We start from the raw sequence: 18,935 nt of genomic DNA, 5'->3' as shown, positions 1-18,935 counted from the left end.
CCTGCCCTGGACTTCTTGAAGATCCACTCCAGGTCTTGTGAGGGTTGTTCTGTAGCAGTACACTGAAGGACAGGAAAACCTATGGACAAGTAAAAAGGATTTACAGACAAACAATGGAAGAGAACCTTGAAACTCTTCAGATCTAGAGGTGCATCAGATCTTGGTCAAATGCACATTTTCAATTTAAACACGTTACTAAACAAAATACACAATAAAATCCAGGAACAACTTTGTACTTAACATTTGTTAGAATTCTTTCAAAACTGTTGGCACTCTGGACACATCCTACTGGCGACTTATGGGTTAAAGCACCCAGGACTGTTTTATACACTGACACATTACCTGCCCAGGAGCTTCCTCGCCATGGCAACCCATCTCAGACAGCCAGGAGAGAACAGAACGCTGCGGGGGGTCTCCAGTCCTGGTTCCTCATCTTGCACTAGATTAACTAACTTTTCCTTCGTTCACAAGTCTGGACCCCAGTATCATGGGGTCAGACTTGCAGATGCAGACTCCTCAGGGCCAGTCTGAACCTTCCATCTGTGACAGGAAGTGACGATGATGATACTTCCTGGTGGTTTTTGCTTCATCCGTTGACACAGGGAAGTACTGTTTCCTTCTCCAGAACACACAGAAAGTATTCATCTTCAGTCCTCACCTTTGTCCCTTAAAAATAAACAACTTTCCCAATAAAACTGCAATTTGACCACCCCCCCCCCCCCAAAAAAAAAGCGGTGGGTGAACGGGAGGGCAGGGGGCACTAAACCTTATCAACTGTGACCCTGGGATAGGAAACAGGTTTGAAAACCAATTGTAGACTGGCAGAGAAATATAAAGGGCGAAAACCCTGAATCGGGTCGTTTTGGACCCTACCATTGGTTTATGGGGTCACAGTCTACAACAGAGTGAAAACGTACAGATTCCCTCCCATGCACTCGGCTGAAGTACCCATGGACCTGCTATGACAAGTGTGTGCGTGTGTGCGTGTGTGTATGCACGTGCGTGTCCGCCTGTCTGTGTGTGTGTGTGTGTGTGTGTGCGTGCATGCGACATGTTCATGTGTGTTCGTGATGTGTGTGATGTTCTTCCTGTATGTAAGCTATGATAGATGTGTGAATCTGACCCCACAGATCAGACAACCTCGATGTTCTCACTTCCCTCTGCACTATCTGCGGTTATCACAGAATTGGGTGAAGGTGTCACAGTAGGTGCCGAGCCCCATGAAAAAAATAAACCCGTCTATTTTACCGTCCTTTGGTTCCATTTAATAACCAGATGCCTCACAGCTTGCTTTTAATTCAGCCAATCAAAATACTTGTTGGGAATATTTCTAATTACTTAGCAGCAGAAAACCACTGCATAAAGGAAAAAATGTATAATATGCTGCGCCCATATAATACCGTCCGACACAAATAACTGCCCAAACATGGGAAGATTGGGGGGGGGGGGGGCAGGAGCTTCTGCCTCGTTTCCCACAGGTTAAAGTGAATACGTTTGGGTCAGGTCACACATACCCCCACACCGATGGCCCTGAAACTCAACAGGCCACCCTCATACACCGGACAGCGCCGGGCTCATTACCCCTCAGCACGTTACAGTAAGGCAGGCATTACCGCCATTGCGGCCATACAGCATCTTACCGCCATCACTGATCAGGAGTCTCACCAGTTCACTCACAAACTGGACAAGGCCAGTGCAGAGGAGTTCGGTTCGGCTTTGAAAATAACGCACCAAAATTCCAGGACCGTTTCTACAGAAAAAAGGCTCATGTCACATTTACAGCAGATCAGGCGGCTAGACAGAAAAACACGCTGAAGCAGTTCACTAAAAAAAAAAAAAAAAACTTCAGACACCTTACAGTTCCCATCAAATATTTTAATAGATCTCCTTTGTGTACTTGGAATATGATTTAAATTAACCTTACATACTGTTACTTTAGTCTGTCCCAGGGTAATACAGAGGTCAGTTAAAAGAAAAGAAAAAAAATAAAATAAAAAAAACCTCTCATACCTTCAAAGAAAAGTGCTAGCAGAATGCCATATTTAGTGCTGGTGTAATCTCCATGCATGAAAGGTGGGTGTTGGCACAATATTTCAAGGACTTTGTCTAACCCATTATATTGCTAAAACAAACAATACAATCCTTAGCGAGCCACATTTCATCCCCAGTCTTAACTTTTTTTGTCGAGATGGAAACGAAGCTGTAACTTTCGTAGTACCAAAACAGAGCCGTTGCCATGAGAACGGCGCGACGGCGCTATGAGAGGCTTTCAGCAGGAGAACACGAGCGGGAATCCAGTCGACCGCCGTCTTCGCAAAAAGTGTTTCGAGTGACAGTTTAACCCCTAAACTCAATTCAATTCCAATTTGAGGAAGGTCAATAATTAACAGCCTTCGCAACCAAAGTCTTCTAGGAACACAGATTAAGGCTTTCATCATTTGATGGGGGGGGGGGGGGTAGATAATGTTTACATTTAGCCACACCACAGGGCGTTAAGGCTTGAAGGTGATAGTTCCGTTAATGGTAGCAGTAAAACATGAGCACACTTTACATTCATTTGTCAACAGTCTAAAATAAAGAAGCAAAAACACACCTCCAAAAAATCCTAAACCCAAAAACATCTCTCGCAAATGGGCTTGGTAAAATGTTGAAATGTAGGTCAACACCACAGATTGTCCCTGTGTTTTTTTTTTTTTTTTTTTAAACGAGAAAATATTTCCTGAAATTGTGCATACTTACAACTCACAAGTACAAGGGAAAGTAAAACAACAAGAAAACAAAAAAACCTGGAGTGAAAAGGTTGCCTTAGGAACACAAATACAACTCAAACACATTCCGCACAGAAATCATAATTTCGCGACATTCTCTCACATTTTTTTTCTCGGCCACACTAAACAAACAAAACCGTCACAGGAAGGAAAAAGTAAAATCACAGACTCGTGTGTTTTTGAGCCTCAATATTACGCAGTTGTGTGTTATGTCCACTGATGGAAAGTTTTTTTTTTTTGTTTTTGTTTTTTCTGAGAGCATACAGCGAGGTTAAATATCTGCACATATCTGGGCCATATCCATTTCTTTTGCGCGATGTCGGCAAAGCCAGTTAATTCCTTCCACCTGAAATACTGTGAAGTACAGCTGGAAGAAAATGCAAGTGCTTCAGGTCATCTGGATGATGATGATTATTATTATTATTATTTTTACCCAGCTACAGAGACAGCCGATAGCACCATTGGTGCAAAATACTCGGTACGCTGGCTTGGACTAACATGGGGGAGATGAGAACTCAGAATTAACTCAACATTTTAGAATGTGACTATTTTAAAATGACTGGTTTTTTTTTTTAATTTTTTACAAAGCTTAAAATATATATATTTGCTCTAATGCCATACTGGTACGATCTCTAGTGCTATTATTGCAAGGTGCAAGCCGATTCCCTAGCAGTATTTAAAGGGGGGGGGATTATAATTTATACTAAAGTCACAGTGGTATAGCCATAAAGAGATGCTTGGAATTCCTTGAAAGTCGATGCCAGAGCCTCAAGAGGAGTGCTGCTTAATGCCGTGACAGAAACACTCAATCAGAACCTCCGTTAGCCTTTTAAAGTGAATCAAAATGCCGGGAGCAACGTTAAGCTCTTGGGTACCTATACGCAGGGGTTGCCCGAGGGTGGTCCAGGCCACCAGCGAACGACTTGAACCCTCCCGTTAAAAGAGACGCCGTCCTTTTACACTCCAGCCACTTAACGCTTCCGTAGAACAGGTAAGCGGAACATCACGTTTTTTTTTAATTTTTTAAATTTTTTTTACAAAAGAGCCGATTGGTCAGGCACTGAGCCAAGCTGCTAGGGACGAGCCAGTTTAGCGAGATGCTTCCGCAGGAGAGTGCGGTCTCTCCTGGACATCAGAGGCCACTCCCCAAAGAAACACCCCTTCAGCTACACGCGTGTGATTTCTGCACAGCCATGCGTGGACCAGCGGCGGCTGAACCGACAGCACTTGCGCTTTTAGATCTTCGAAAGCAGTATCGACACCGCAGCGACGCGACGCCGTGGACAGTGCGCCGAACGCTAAGCTCGGAAAACTGAAAACTTAAGACGGACCATATTTACGCGGCCTCTCAGAAGCTGAAACTAAGCGTCGGAGTAAGTTCACCAACCGATTATCAAGATCGAACTGCATACGCTTCCTTTTGTTCGCCGGTACCATTCGAGTGAAGCCCATTTACTGACCAGAGAAAGGCTGTAGTGACACTGCAGGTGGTGGGAGGAAATGGTACACCTGAATTGTTCAAACCGGCGTTAGTAGTTCTGTGGCGTGCCACCGTTCATCCAATCACGTGATGCCAGGTGAGCAGCGCTGGAAAGCTCCGGGCTCACCTGTGCAGGTGCGACTCGCACCGCGCTGGAGAAGGGAGGAGCCCGGTTCCCTTTTTCAAAAACCAAAAACTCGCAGTCGTCCCAAAACCGAGCGTGACATCATCACAATATCGTTTCCTTCACAGACAAATCTCTGTAATATCATTTTTGTTTTGGTGGCAAATGCTTCAAACCAATAAAAGAAAAAAACAAATGCAAAAAAAAACAAAAAAAAAAAACAAAAACAGATTCAACAAGCACAGTTCCAGTACGCGCTGATGAGAAAACGCCGTTAATTATTATTATTAATTTTTTTCGTTTTTTCTTTTTTTTTTTTTTTTAAAGTGTCGTAGGGCCACAACACTGGCTGCATTCTAAACAAACATCTACAACACACTTAACAGCTAAGCCTACACAAGCTCAGTGCTGGTAAAGTCAACACCAGACAGGGAGGAGGAAGCCTTTGGCTTTGGGGGCCGCGCCCCGGGGAGCCCGCTGGCTGGCGAGGAGGCCGAGCGCATGCTCTACGGCTGCGAGGCCTGGGACTGCAGGGGGGGCGCGTTCTGGGCGGAAGAGGACAGGACCATGGGCTGCGCGGGCGGGGGGGGCGGCGGCGGGGGCTGAGCCATCGACTGCGTGTTGGGGGAGGGCGGCGGCGTGGGACGTTTGAACTTGTCGGGGCTGTTGCTTCTTCTCGGAGAAGGCCTCTGTGGAAAAAGGAGGGGGGGGGGGAAGAAAAGAGGCGAAGGTCAAAGGTCATCGCCTCCGTCAAAACAGAAACAGCATTTTAAACAAAGCAACAGGCGAGCCCCATGATGATGTCAACGGTTTCAAAGGGCAGGACGGCAGACTTTCACAGAATGCACAACTGAATACTCCAGTAATTCCAACATTAAACATTAAACATCATTACTCCCTTTAATGAGGCTGCAGACTAAACCATTTTGAATGTTTTGTAGCAGGAGTTAGCAACAGACACTGCAGTTCTGCAGCAAGGCTGTGAGATATTTCAAACCCAAAAAACAACTGCAGACCATCTACCGCTGCTTTGATGACTGAGTGGAGTGTAACCGGCCTGACGGACATCTTGGACAAAACGGGTTCTGGTCTCTTAACGTAACACGGGAAAAACGGAACGGCAATTACAGAACACAAACACACTGAATCAGAACACAAACACACTGAATCAGAACACAACCACACTGAATCAGGACACAAACACACTGAATCAGAACACAAACACACTGAATCAGAACACAACCACACTGAATCAGAACACAAACACACTGAATCAGGACACAAACACCCTGAATCAGAACACAAACACACTGAATCAGAACACAAACACTCTGAATCCCATCGTGCAAAGGAATCAAATACACTGTTTTTTCAATGGAAAAATGAAGGATTGACACTTCAAGGACAAATTAAATCCAGGCCTACATCTTATTCATCAATGATACAGGGACCACTGGTGAAATAGAAACCAAAGCCGCGTTTCCACCAAAATTACCCGGAACTTTCAGTCCCAGGAACTACTTTACCAGGAACTAAAAGGTTCCTTCAGCCAATGGTTGTCTGCGTTTCCACCGGGGTCTAAAGTACCGCGAAGATTAGGCAAATTAGCCCACTGACGTTGTCGTCGGTCCATCTGTCATATGATTTCTTCTGTAACCCTATACTACCACCGAAGTAGCCTACATTATTTTCTAATAACCGGGACAGCCCGGAGGGGTTTATTCCACTTATATACAACGGGTTACCAACAATGACTCTATGTGGTTACTTTTGTATTTATTGATTTTCATATATCCTCTCAAACACATTCATTAACAGCAGAAAACATGCACATGTTGTAAACAATTTGCTGTTTTATTACTTTCTCGCCGTCAATTCCATATAGGCTAATCGCAAAATGACAAAAATAGAACGAAAACTCGGACTTGCGTGAAAATGTAAATTAGTAGTGGTACAGCCACCGTTTGCTTTCCTTCGAAGTTACTGCTAGCCGAGCAGCGAAGTGTGCCCTCCAGATGCGAACCATGCACCATAAATTAGTCCATAGTCTTCCTGGTCTTTTCGTGGAATTGAAAAATGGCAGTGAAATTGAGTAAAATTACGGCAGTCTGAAAAAGCTAAAGGGAAGATTACTAGAATTAACCTGTTATTTTACCCGGATAAAAAGTGCGGAAGGTGATTTCCAGTTTGCTTGTACTGTATCACCAATGTTAATTATGCAGAACTACCGCATACCTCACATAACTGTATCAAACGTTTTGAGTCAATTACAACGGGCTAACAAAGAAAATCCGGAAGAAAATATTCAGCAACCGAATTAATCCGTTTGAATGTTTTGGTAGCCTACGTAATATGCTGTCCCAGCACGAATGCTTGGCATTTTATAAAACGAATACTAAAGCAAGAAAAGAACAGAAGAGCACACGTTATAATTCCAAGACGTTGACAGGCTATAACCAAAAGTAGGCTACTGCGCCGCATAACATACAAGTTTAATTTGAAGTTATTATGAAAATAAATTGGTTTGCCGCTGCATATTTTCAAACATGGCGGGTAATGGCGGAAAATAAATACAACACAAATGCTACGAGTACTCGACCAATCAGAAATGTTCAGCGCTGCAAGCTCCACCCAAAAGGTTCCTGTACTTTCGGAAAGTACTACCCCCCGAGCAGGAACGTTTTGGGGGGTAAAACAAAGCCCCCAGAACTAAATTTAGACCCTAGTTCCTGCGGTGGAAACGCACTGAGTTCCTCAAAAGGTTCCTAGTTCCGGGGTATAGTTCCTGCGGTGGAAACGCGGCTCAAGTGCCCTACGTTTGTCTAACGGTTACCGACCGAGTGTTCTGGAAATCTCAGGAGGCCCCAAAAAACCATGTTGAGGAAGATGTTGGGACTCACAACGAGAACCATCTCCTTTTAAAGAAAGCTATCTGCTTTCGTTTAAGTCAACACGGTTAATGAGACGGGCTTCACACGGACCCAGTACACAGGTTAACAGTTCATTCTGAATCACCTCATTCGAGAGGTCTTGGCTTCTCACCGAAGTCCGAGCAAAATCATCACGCACTAATCTAAGAGATGAGTTATTCAGCTTACCGACTCGCCTGCTCTCAAAACGCCACACAGGTCAGGTTTTCTGCCTCGTCATTTTGCTATCCAGATATAACACTCTGCTAACCCAAACCTACATACTTAGTCAAACAAAACCCTGACTCACTACTGAGAGACTCATGATAAGACTCAACTATGATAAGCTTTTAATGGCGTGCAATTTGAAGAGCTTATCTCACAAGGGTTCACAAAGTGAAAACAAATGGATACGGGGAAATACCAAAAAACACAGACACACACACACACACACACATATATAAAACTCGATTTACATTCATCAATGCAGTGTTTCCATAATTTATGCTAGTATTGTGGGTGCGTTTGTGTGTGTGTGTGTGTGTATATATATCTTTAAAATAATTAGACTTAAAATACTATTACAATAGTACATTACAGTATCATATTCATTACCCATTAACCTGGGCTGTAACCTTACTTAAAAGGTGACCACAAAATGCCTCATAGGGAAGTCATTGTACATCAGTAACACCCTCATAAAGCACCAATGCTCCACCCTGTCGACACTGGAGGCGGGGCCAGGCATGGGCGTTAGCTATGAGGGCGTGGTTAAAGGACACTGGAGGCGGGGCTAGGCATGGGCGTTAGCTCTGAGGGTGTGGTTAAAAGACTCTGGAGGCGGGGCTAGGCATGGGCGTTAGCTCTGAGGGCGTGGTTAAAAGACTCTGGAGGCGGGGCTAGGCATGGGCGTTAGCTCCGAGGGTGTGGTTAAAGGACTCTGGAGGCGGGGCCAGGACTTACCGCCACGCCGTGGGAGCCGCCCACGTGCACGTGCAGCCCGGGCGTGTTGTAGTAGGACATGCCCGCTCTGGTCAGGGTCGCCGGGGGAGTGAAGCCCACCGTGTGACTGCCGTACGACAGGCCTGTGGGAGGAGGAGACAACCAATCAGAGTGTGAGTGTACAATACAACACCCAATCAGACAGTCCCTGTACAATACAACACCCAATCAGACTATCCCTGTACAATACAACACCCAATCAAACTGTCCCTGCAGAATCCAACAACCAATCAGCCCATCCTACGCCATTATTAATACTAATAATAATCATGGTACAATACGGTGGCCCACAATTCGGTCTAAGACTGCCAGTCTGACATATAGAGCTCTCTATCTGTCTGCTCTGCTCTCTCTCTCTCTCTCTCTCTTTCTGAATAAAGCAGGAAATGTGACAGGAGTCCCTGTACACAATACTGCTTCAGGGTCACAGTGTGCCGCCATCTTTTCCCCGTTTGCTTTGCAGTTCCCTTTCTTCTTTCCCAACATGCACCACACTTTCCATCGAGCCACCGCGCGCATCATTTCAAACAGGTCTCTATGGCAACACGATTTGGTTGTTGTTCTCCTCTGGCAGTTTAAAATCAATCAATCAAGTTTTATTTACACTACGCATTTTTACCAAGGATTTGTCACAACATGCTTTCCAGTTCACCCTGGCCTAAACTGCAAAGCATGCTGTGACAAGTCCTTCTTGAAATGTGCTAAATAAAGAAAATTTGATTGTTTTGATCAATTGGAAATTACCTCAGAGAATTACATTAATAACGCTTGCATCTGCAATCATTCTGAAACGAGTAAAAACACAACCTTGGCCTGATTACAGTTGAGGGAAAGAACTGGGTTTCATAATCACTGTTAAGCCTTAAGCTCCCCGTTCTCATACCACACTGCCATTAAGGGCTCGGTACGTTTTAAATGCCCAGGAATGAGCGGGTAGGTACCTGGCGCGGATACGTACCGGGTGAGATCGGTCTGCTGGAGCTGGGGGAGGGCGTATACGGGATGGGGCTGGACACAGTGCGGGGGCGAAGACCTTGTGCAGACATCTCATTAAAATACCTGTTCAACAGAAGGTCAGAAGGTCACGCTCAGTTTAAATTAACGTTTTTACATTTTAAAATATGCATATACATTTTAATTTAGAGATTTATATAAATGCATTTAATTTACTTTAAAAAAAATTTTTTTTTTTACACATTCTAAGTCAGTGTTCTAGAACTCCGCTGCTTTCAGTCACCAGCAGTGATTGTTACATCATCAGCATTAGAATGTTCAGTAGAGAACATTCTAATCATGCATTTGTGACCTCACACCACAGAGTGTTAAGGTTAAGCTAGGCCGTGTCACAGAGGGCCTGTGTTTAAGGGCCAGTGGAGGGCCAGCGTTAGCAGCGTGGAGGCGCGTCGGCGGGTTGGCGGCCCGGCGCTCTGGCGGCTCCGGCGGCTCTGACCTCTCGTCGTCCATCTCCAGGCTGGACTCGCTCTCGGACAGCTGGCGGCACAGCGCCTCCCTGCGCTCCATCTCCCGCTGGAGCTTCCTCTGCAGCCGGACGTTCTCCTCCCGCATGTGCCGCTCCTCCTCAATGTACTGCGCCCGCTTCTCCGTGTCTGAGGGGAGAACGCACAGCCGCGTGGGCAACGGGCAATAAGGGGACATGCAGGTCTGGTGCTGTTACTGTAGGTAAGATGCATTATGGGATCTGCTGGTATGATGCTGTTATTGTGGGTAACATGCAAAATAGGGACCTTATACTGTTTGCAGCTGCCATTGGATGGGCTTACAACATATACCTGTGGCAATACTGCCCTCTAGTGGCTATATAAATTTCCAAAAAGCAGAAGAATGGTTAGGGTTAGGGTTAGGGTGGATAGTTGTGCCAGTACCCTGGGAGCTCAGGTACAGCACCTCAGTGGGTAGAGCGTTTGTGGGTGAGCCTTGTGGAGGGGCGTTTGGGGGTGGAGCCTTTGTGGGAGGGGCGTTTGGGGGTGGAGCCTTTGTGGGAGGGGCGTTTGTGGGTGGAGCGTTTGTGGGAGGGGCATTTGGGGGAGGGGCCAATCAGCACTCACGTTGCAGCTCGGTGATTCGCAGGTTCTTCTTCAGGCGCTCCACCTCGTTCTTCAGGAAGCGGATGTGCCGCATCATGTTCTCCGGGGAGTCGATCTCCATGGAGATGTCCCTGGGAGACGGAGGGGCGGACAGGGGCTGGTCCAGCTTCTCCTGCAGAATTCTGCATTTTCAACAGGAGACACGCGTGTTAGTGTGTCACAATACAGTTTAATCAAAAACAAAAAACTTAAAAAACCCCACATGGATTAAACTACCCTGGCAGTTCCTTGTTTCTAGTTATGTTCCCTTGGAAGGTTTGATCAGGAAATCCCCTTGCGTTTTACTTGTGTGCGACACAGGAACTTGCTGGTGTAGATTTACAGAACAGGCTAAACACTGAAAGTCTGTTGTGGTCATGAATTGAACATCACAGGAACTGAACAGAAAAAGAAAGTCCTGAGATTCACTGTCCTGGGAAATTTTTAGAAAGTTGTACCAGAATTTATTTTGTTGCCATTTAATTAAACTAATCCATTATTTTTTTCCAGTGTCAAAAGACAGTCTAAATAAGACTGCACATTTTACATTTTTTTATCTGGAAGCAGAAAAATTAATTGATTTTTGTTTGACAGTATCTGAAAACCAATCGCATACCACAAGGGCATGCTCCTGGTCCTGGTGTGCTGGAGGAGCACACATACGGACGTGCAGAAGTACTGCAGGCACCTAAACTTGGTCAGATCGTCCTGCTGGATTAGGCTGAATGAGGGTGTGGGTCAGATGGTCATGCTGGAGTAGGATGAATGAGGGTGTGGGTCAGATGGTCATGCTGGATTAGGATGAATGAGGGTGTGGGTCAGATGGTCATGCTGGATTAGACTGGATGAGGGTGTGGGTCAGATGGTCATGCTGGATTAGGATGAATGAGGGTGTGGGTCAGATGGTCATGCTGGATTAGACTGAATGAGGGTGTGGGTCAGATGGTCATGCTGGATTAGGCTGAATGAGGGTGTGGGTCAGATGGTCATGCTGGATTAGGCTGAATGAGGGTGTGGGTCAGATGGTCATGCTGGATTAGGCTGAATGAGGGTGTGGGTCAGATGGTCATGCTGAATTAGGATGAATGAGGGTGTGGGTCAGATGGTCATGCTGGATTAGGCTGAATGAGGGTGTGGGTCAGATGGTCATGCTGGATTAGGCTGAATGAGGGTGTGGGTCAGATGGTCATGCTGGATTAGGCTGAATGAGGGAGTGGGTCAGATGGTCATGCTGGATTAGGCTGAATGAGGGAGTGGGTCAGATGGTCATGCTGGATTAGGCTGAATGAGGGAGTGGGTCAGATGGTCATGCTGGATTAGGCTGAATGAGGGTGTGGGTCAGATGGTCATGCTGGATTAGGCTGAATGAGGGTGTGGGTCAGATGGTCATGCTGGATTAGACTGAATGAGGGAGTGGGTAATTCGGGAGGTCGTTTCAGCGGCAGGCGGTGCAGCCGCACTCTTCACTGACCTCTTCTCCGCCTCCAGCTTGTCCATCCTCTTCCACAGCCGATTGACCAGGGCTTCCTGCTCCTGCTCCAGTGTGTTCTCAAGGTCAATTTTCTCACGCCTCAGCTGGAAAAACGCGACACAGATAACGGTAAACTGAGTAATTCTCAGTAAAACAGCCACAGACTGCTCATTTTTGGGGGCTTTGAGATCACAGCTAGGGAACCTCTGTCCCGCAGGGTAAACATGGTTGGCCTGTCCCGAGTTTGGCCCTTGTCTGGAATGGCTATCGCTGACGTTCCCTGTCCTGTGTACCCGTCTCTGGCACACCGCCACCTGCGTCCCCAAAATGCCGGACTGAGATCATGTGACCCTACCGCATGAGAGTCATGTGATCACCGGCACAGCCCGCCGACCTGACAGAGGTCATGTGACCCTACCTGCTCCAGGGTCAGCTGCTTGGAGATGGTGTCGTTCTCCAGCTTCTTGATCTTCTTCATCAGCTTGTTGACCTGGAACTCCTGCTCCTGCTCCAGGTGCTGCTCCAGCTCCGCCTTTTCATGCTGCAGCTGGGGGGGTGGAGCCAGGGGCACAGACACACAGTTAATAACAACACACTCAAACATTGTATCATCATCATCAGCTGTTTTCTAGATGGAGCAATTCCAAATCTATGAAAGTGATATTCTCTAGCCTTTACAAAACACTAACAGTGTAAATAATTAACAAATAATACATATGGCTATACCGCTCATAGATGCATGTATTGGTCCAATGGTCATTTTGGGAGTTTTCAATATTTATGTTACTTAGCTGATTTTTAATAATCGCTAAGATTAATAATTCCTTCAGTGTCTTCTTCACGGTCAGACATGTAAGATTTTCCACGCATTGCGTAAACCCAAACTAATTTTCAAAGAGCAAATTATGTTCAAGAAAAGATTGTTCACATCACAATAAATATGACCTATTTCAAAAGGGCTCCACAGCCTTGGGCAAATGTCAAGTTAATAATCGACGGAAAGCACGCTGATATTTCACAGAGGATGTCATTTCCTGTAAATGGTCCGTCATCCGAGTGCGGTGGGGGACAATACAGTGATCCATGTTCCAGAGGGAACACAAACACTTCTCTCACATACCCCTCCCGCTCGCCACCTTAGCCAGCGCCGCATGTAAAAACACATCGCCAGACAGCCGTCAGGTGACCCTTACTTGCATAAGTTTGCGCGAGAGCTCATTGGTGAGGAACTCCTCTTCTTTCTCGTAGTTGACAGCAAGCGTCTCCTTCTCCTTCTGCAGGGCCTGGATCTTCTTGAACAGCGTGTTGCTGATGAACTCCTCCTCTTGCTCTGCCCTGGCTTGCTGCAGATCAAAAGGCAAATGTCAGAGCGATGTGGGGCGCGAAAGCCCTCCGTTACAGTGTTCATCTACACCGTCTCCTGAGCGCATGACATCATCACAGCACAGCTCCGCTCACGGCAGTCTGGTTCCCGTGCGACGCACGGATCAAAGAAGCCGGCCATTAATGAAATGTTTCACTGACATTTTGTGTAATCACAGCATTAGCTTTCATCTTAACATCTTTTCATTTTCCCCAAACCATCAAGTCTGATAAATTTTGATTTTAATGAGTTTCTCGCGCTCGTTAATAAAACGCATCTTGGCCAGTTGAGTAGAAGGTGGAATCCAAAAAGCCTGTTCTTAAAGACTGCATTTCTGAAAGACTGCGGTTCTTAAAGGCTGTGTGTAATCACTGTTTTCTTGCGTTTGAAGTGGTCATTGGACCACAGGTTAAAGATGAGCGCTTGCTCATTTCAAACGCATAAAAACGGGAAATGACACTGCGGTGCACAGCATGTCCTTTCTAAACACGAGCCGGCTGGCCAGCCACGAGCGGCCGTTCGCTTTAAGGTTACTCCTGATCGTCAGCCCGCTAAACAATCGCAGCACAGATACGTTAAAATAGAAATGCCATATTAATTACACAACAAGCATGGCCTCAAAATGAGCACTACCCAATCAACCAGCAGGGGGCACTACAAGAACTATGCTGCTTTCAGACTGAAAAAGCCCACTTTAAAACACCAGCTGAAAAAATAGGCTTAATATGGTAAGACAGGTTTCCTTATGCATAAGATGACCGGTTAAGTTGTTAAGTCATCCTCAGAAGTTCAGTGCCCATCTCACTGAGGGCTGCATGGACTTAAGACTGGACCTGTGCCAACATACTGGGTTTCAGGAGCATGGCCCAGATAAGGTCCAGCCTGCTTATAACAGCGAGATAACTGATCTATCAGCAACAGCACGTTCACCACACAACAGCGCAGGACAGTGAGCGCAGACAATGAACAGCATAATAAAACTCACGGTGCCGCGCAAGCAGCCGCAGTGCGGGCCATACGATCCAGACGAATATAGACGTTTCCCTTAAGGTCAAAGGCTAAGTACATTTATTTCTGTGCGAGCTAATTGGCAGGCGCAGGAAAGCACTGGCTCACAAACACATTCTGTGCAGGGAGCAGGGCAAAGGCAGGGCAATTAGGAACCCCCCACAGGCCCTCCCGGGCTCTGCACACACTCGGCAGCCGACTGGACGCTTTTATAACGCAGTTTTCCGTGTTCAGAGAAGGCCAGTGTCAAAATGAGGGCTCACGTACATGAAGCAATGGGCTCAGAACCCAAATGCATTTGCAAATACTTCATATTTTGCGAACGGCACCAGGACGCAATCACACTTCTGTTCACCATGAGCATTAATCCAATGCAAACCCCAGCAACACAACCCACTCCAGTCCAGTCCACACAACCCACTCCAGTCCACACAGCCCACTCCAGTCCACACAACCCACTCCAGTCCACACAGCACAACCAATCAATGATCCACCGCTTACCACCCAGCCAGATGGTCTCAGGTGATTCGTGGTCTGACCCTGCCTCTTCCCCTGTCAACCTATCGCACGGCATTTCTCACCGAATAAATACTGTTAAGCATTACCTGACCAAGATCCACACAGGATCTGAAACTCTGCAGAATAAAGGTGCATACTGAGTTTCAGTGTGCGGGCCTCACTGAACTGTTCATGCTGCTTGCCCAGCCCAGCCCAGCACCTGGTTTGATGTGTGTGTTTACTTCATCATGACCAGCACATATACAGACTGCCATGACCTGGGGGGACAGCAGTAAAGGGGGCTCTAAATAGGTCTCTTGGCACAGGCGGGGTTGGGTGTTGAACACTCATATGATACCATCTACTGACATTAACCCACATCAGAAAAAACAAGCAATTTGTCTTTGGTTCTAAAAAAAAACATTTTCATGCAATTGCTATGCCCTTTCGCCCCCAGAAATTGCTTTCCCCATTAAGATAAACAATTATGAAAAGAGCACAAATTGTACAGGATCAGTTTACTGTGCACAGGCATGAATGTCTCTGTGCTTTAGCTGTTAAACACAGTGGAATTACCAATTTTGGGAAAATCGTTTTCGTTTTAAACTGGTAAGTTGCTGTAAGAGTGGCATTTGTCAAGTAGAAGTGTGGAGTACTTTTAGAATATTGGATATAACACAGGCTACTGTATGCATATCGAACAACTGCAGTAATTCATAGTTTTAAAAAAAAATCCCGCAGGCAGACACATCCACAGTCAGCGAATTCCCTCCACAAAAACGGCAGTGTCCGCCAACAGTGAATTACGATCAGCTGACTGCGAGGACAGGATCATGCAGCCTTTGCATCGTGATCAAACAGAACGCAGTGAAGAGCGTATACAAACGTCAACACTTTCTAAAAATACAGAAAAGTACCCCGGTAGACCGACACCTCCAAAAATCTGCGCATTTTAACTATCCCTTCAGCTTGTCCCATTTTGTTACAGGACCATTTGACACACGAAAGATGTTGCATCTCTGCGTCATTGTCTGCGTCAGAACAATGGTGTTCCTGGTCAGACAGGAAGATCATATGAAACCTTTCATACCCATATCTGAGCCAAGCATGCTGGCTGGCTAATATTGCTAGTAACGTTACGCCAAGCATGCTGGCTGGCTAATATTGCTAGTAACGCAAGCAATCTACATTTCCACACGTCTTATCAAACTTATCCCGAATCAGGGGGAAAGTCGCTAATATTGGACGCATTACAACAAAGACATTTTATTGCACAACATCAGCATAAACTAATTAAATGGCTCTTGTATGACAAACCAGACCCAATCCAACACCCAATCCACAGATAGCTAGGTAGCGAAATTAGCTAGGTCAGTAGCAGCAAGACAGGAGAGGGAAGTGGTCAGTATCTGGCTAGGTTACTGCAGACCATTTACATTTTTCCTATCAGCTACATTAAGCCAGAATTATACTACGGTCATAACCCAGAAAATGGCAAAACAAATAATCTTGGCTCCTTAACGTCCCAGGCAGAACTGTATAGCAACACGCTATCTAACGGTCAACAAATACTAAACCACACTGCCACTGTGGCCAGCCATGGGCAAAAACATATTAAGGTGTTTGAAAAGAGAAAAAAATGGAATGCCACGAAAACCAACACGCCAAATATCTAGCTCACGTTAGCTAGCTACTAGGCGTGCTAGCCCGTTAGCTAAACTAGACGTGCTTTCTCTCGGTATGAGTAGGGACCACCATGCTTCACCGATCTGGCTGGACTTAGCTTGCTAGCAAGCTGTTAGCTTGCTTTGCATGAGCAAGGCCTATAAAACGTTACTTAACTGGAAAGATAACTTGCATTTCTACCATAACGACCATTAGATAGATAGGCTTATACAGTGCTTAGCTCGGAAGTTGGTGTATAATAACTGACCATTTGTTTTGACTGGCTTTTTAAATGAGGAAATAATGAAACCACATAAGGTTAGCAGTGCTACGACCACCGACAGACATTAAGCTGACACGATAACGTTAGCTAGCCAGGTCTTTATTTTGCAAATCATATGTCGCTTTGTTAGCAAGCTAATAAGCAAACCACTTGGTTGCACAATGAAAATCACATTTATATATCGGTAAACTACTAACGTTAGGCAATTGTTTTGGACCCACATGACACAGCCTATCAATGCTAACGTTGGGCAGCTAGTAAGCTACTCACAATGGTGACGCTAGCTTTACGCAGATCCCGGTTCTCCTCCTGCAGCGCTTTGCACTTCAGTTTGAACGTTTCTAGCTCGATTTTTAGCACTTTGTTCTCTTGCTGCAGCGAGGCCAGTCGGTTCGTTAACTCCTCCAGTCGGAACGGGGAAATGACTATGCCCGGCTTGCTGGAAGCTGAAGAAGGCGTAGTCGACTGCGGGGCGGCTGTGGTGCTCCCTGCACCATCGGTATCACTTTCGCTTGCGCTGTCCGCCATCGTCGAACACTTGGAGGGCCAGCTATGGTTTGGGCTGTGGGGAGAGAAACGTGGAATGCCACACGGAGCGACCCCTCTTGCTAATCATTAGAAGGAACACTCCCACCAAAGAAGCAGCGTCACCATGTGACGAAAAAGGGAAATGCGTTTCGCAGGGTTTACCAACGGCGAGAAATTGACGATAAGCACCACTACACCACTAAATCATGGCGAAACACCCATGCTGTTCCATGAAAACCCAAAAAAGTTGGAAAACGTTTAAAGATATGCCGCTAACGCAAGGGCTACATATTTTATGAACACATCTGCGAAAACTACATAGACATACTGCATAATACAATACATCTGCTGTAACTTGCATACCTCACATTGTGTGGGTGTTGTCTGCATTGAGGATAATATCTAAGTGAAACCGATAAAACAAATGCATTGCTATAAACTGCGTATTATGCATTTTTATTCTGTTGCCGTTGTGCTTTGTTATAAGTACAACACATTTGGTTGTGCATAACCTAAAGCAACGATTAGATTATATTGATCTTATTAGTGATTGCATTTTAAAAGACATATTCATTGTGCACAAACCGTAGATATTTATTTGAAACCACATAATACATTTCTATTGGGCTATGATTCCATTGATATATGGATGAAATATGCTGTTAAAAAAATTGGTCTTGTCAAAAGAGGGCTGTGTATAAAGACAGTGCATATAGCAATACTTTGATGTTAGAGGAATTAATAATGTTAAGTGTCTCCATCGCTGTGCTTCTGGTTGGGCCTTGTACAATAAATTAATATAGGAGCATAAATATTTAATGTTGAAATATACCAACAAGGGCACACATTTCTCTTTATGACTTTCCTAAATTATGCAGATAGTTAGTACAGTGTATGGAGAAAGCTTGTTGCAAAACATGCCTGATGCATCAATGCAGTGTGTGCTTCTACAAATAAATGTTTGTGTGATGTTGTAACCCTTAGCAATAGTATGAAAAGGGACATAAACCAGGTGCACACCGTGGACAGTAGACCATCTCTTAAGTAATGATACACCATGTCGCAGTTTTACACAAAATCAATGCCTTATTGAGGACATTTTCTATTTAAGTCTTCTTTCCGCTGGTCATTCAACGAGGTCTGCTTTACTGAAGAAGGGTACGTTTCACTTCCTCTAATGCCCGAAACATTTCTGAAAACATTTATTGCACGTGCAAACTAATGTGAACATAAGATGGAGGGTAAATTGTGCAGCAGGTTGCACTGGGAAAAGTAGTTGCTTACCGACTCGTAGAGCGGAGCAGATGAAAGATATCATGAACACGCTGGCAGTGTCGCGTGTGCGTGTGCAATATTATGCAAGGTCTCTATGGGAGACCTTTTTTTTTTCCTTCTTCTTTTTTTTATTTGAACAGTTTCATGATGTTCACTTTGCTGGCTGTCCTTTTAGGTCAGTGTCATGCAAATCAGCTTTACCAGAAACGTTTGTGTGTTTGGGAAAAAACAAACATGTTTTTCATTCATTTATTACATTCATTTTAGATTTAAAGTAAAAAAAAAAGTTATTTGTATCACATTAGAACCAATAAGTACTGCAGATTGATTATGCCATTGTGGAGATTATGGAAAATAGAAAAATAGGGGTGATTACAATGGAGGCCAAGGGTGATGCTTTACAGCACAATGTGCTACAATGTGATAATGCAACCCAAGAGTCGACAGAAATCACATGGGGAATTGTGCAGGAGTATG

General features: G+C 45.3%; 1 protein-coding gene across 2 annotated transcripts; it reads right to left on the bottom strand.

Moving 5' to 3' along the window:
- Positions 1-1,854: 1,854 nt before the first annotated feature.
- On the bottom strand, positions 1,855-18,545 carry LOC135244598 (coiled-coil domain-containing protein 6-like). 2 transcript variants are annotated; one of them, XM_064317030.1, is made up of 10 exons: positions 18,468-18,545; positions 16,926-17,217; positions 13,032-13,181; positions 12,257-12,385; positions 11,839-11,942; positions 10,350-10,510; positions 9,734-9,890; positions 9,242-9,342; positions 8,245-8,366; positions 1,855-5,061 (listed from the first exon to the last, which is right to left on the bottom strand). In XM_064317030.1, the coding sequence occupies exons 2-10, from the start codon at positions 17,181-17,183 to the stop codon at positions 4,879-4,881; spliced, it is 1,365 nt and encodes a 454-aa protein (XP_064173100.1). In that variant the 5' UTR covers positions 17,184-17,217; positions 18,468-18,545; the 3' UTR covers positions 1,855-4,878. The 2 variants fall into 2 exon arrangements, with proteins under 2 accessions (XP_064173100.1, XP_064173099.1); XM_064317029.1 differs by lacking the exon at positions 18,468-18,545 and having other exon boundaries at positions 16,926-17,301.
- Between the last annotated feature and the right edge of the window lie 390 nt (positions 18,546-18,935).

Source organism: Anguilla rostrata, chromosome 18, assembly GCF_018555375.3.
Source record: "Anguilla rostrata isolate EN2019 chromosome 18, ASM1855537v3, whole genome shotgun sequence".
NCBI classification, from domain to species: Eukaryota; Metazoa; Chordata; class Actinopteri; order Anguilliformes; family Anguillidae; genus Anguilla; species Anguilla rostrata.
This window is presented reverse-complemented; position numbering and strand designations above follow the sequence as displayed.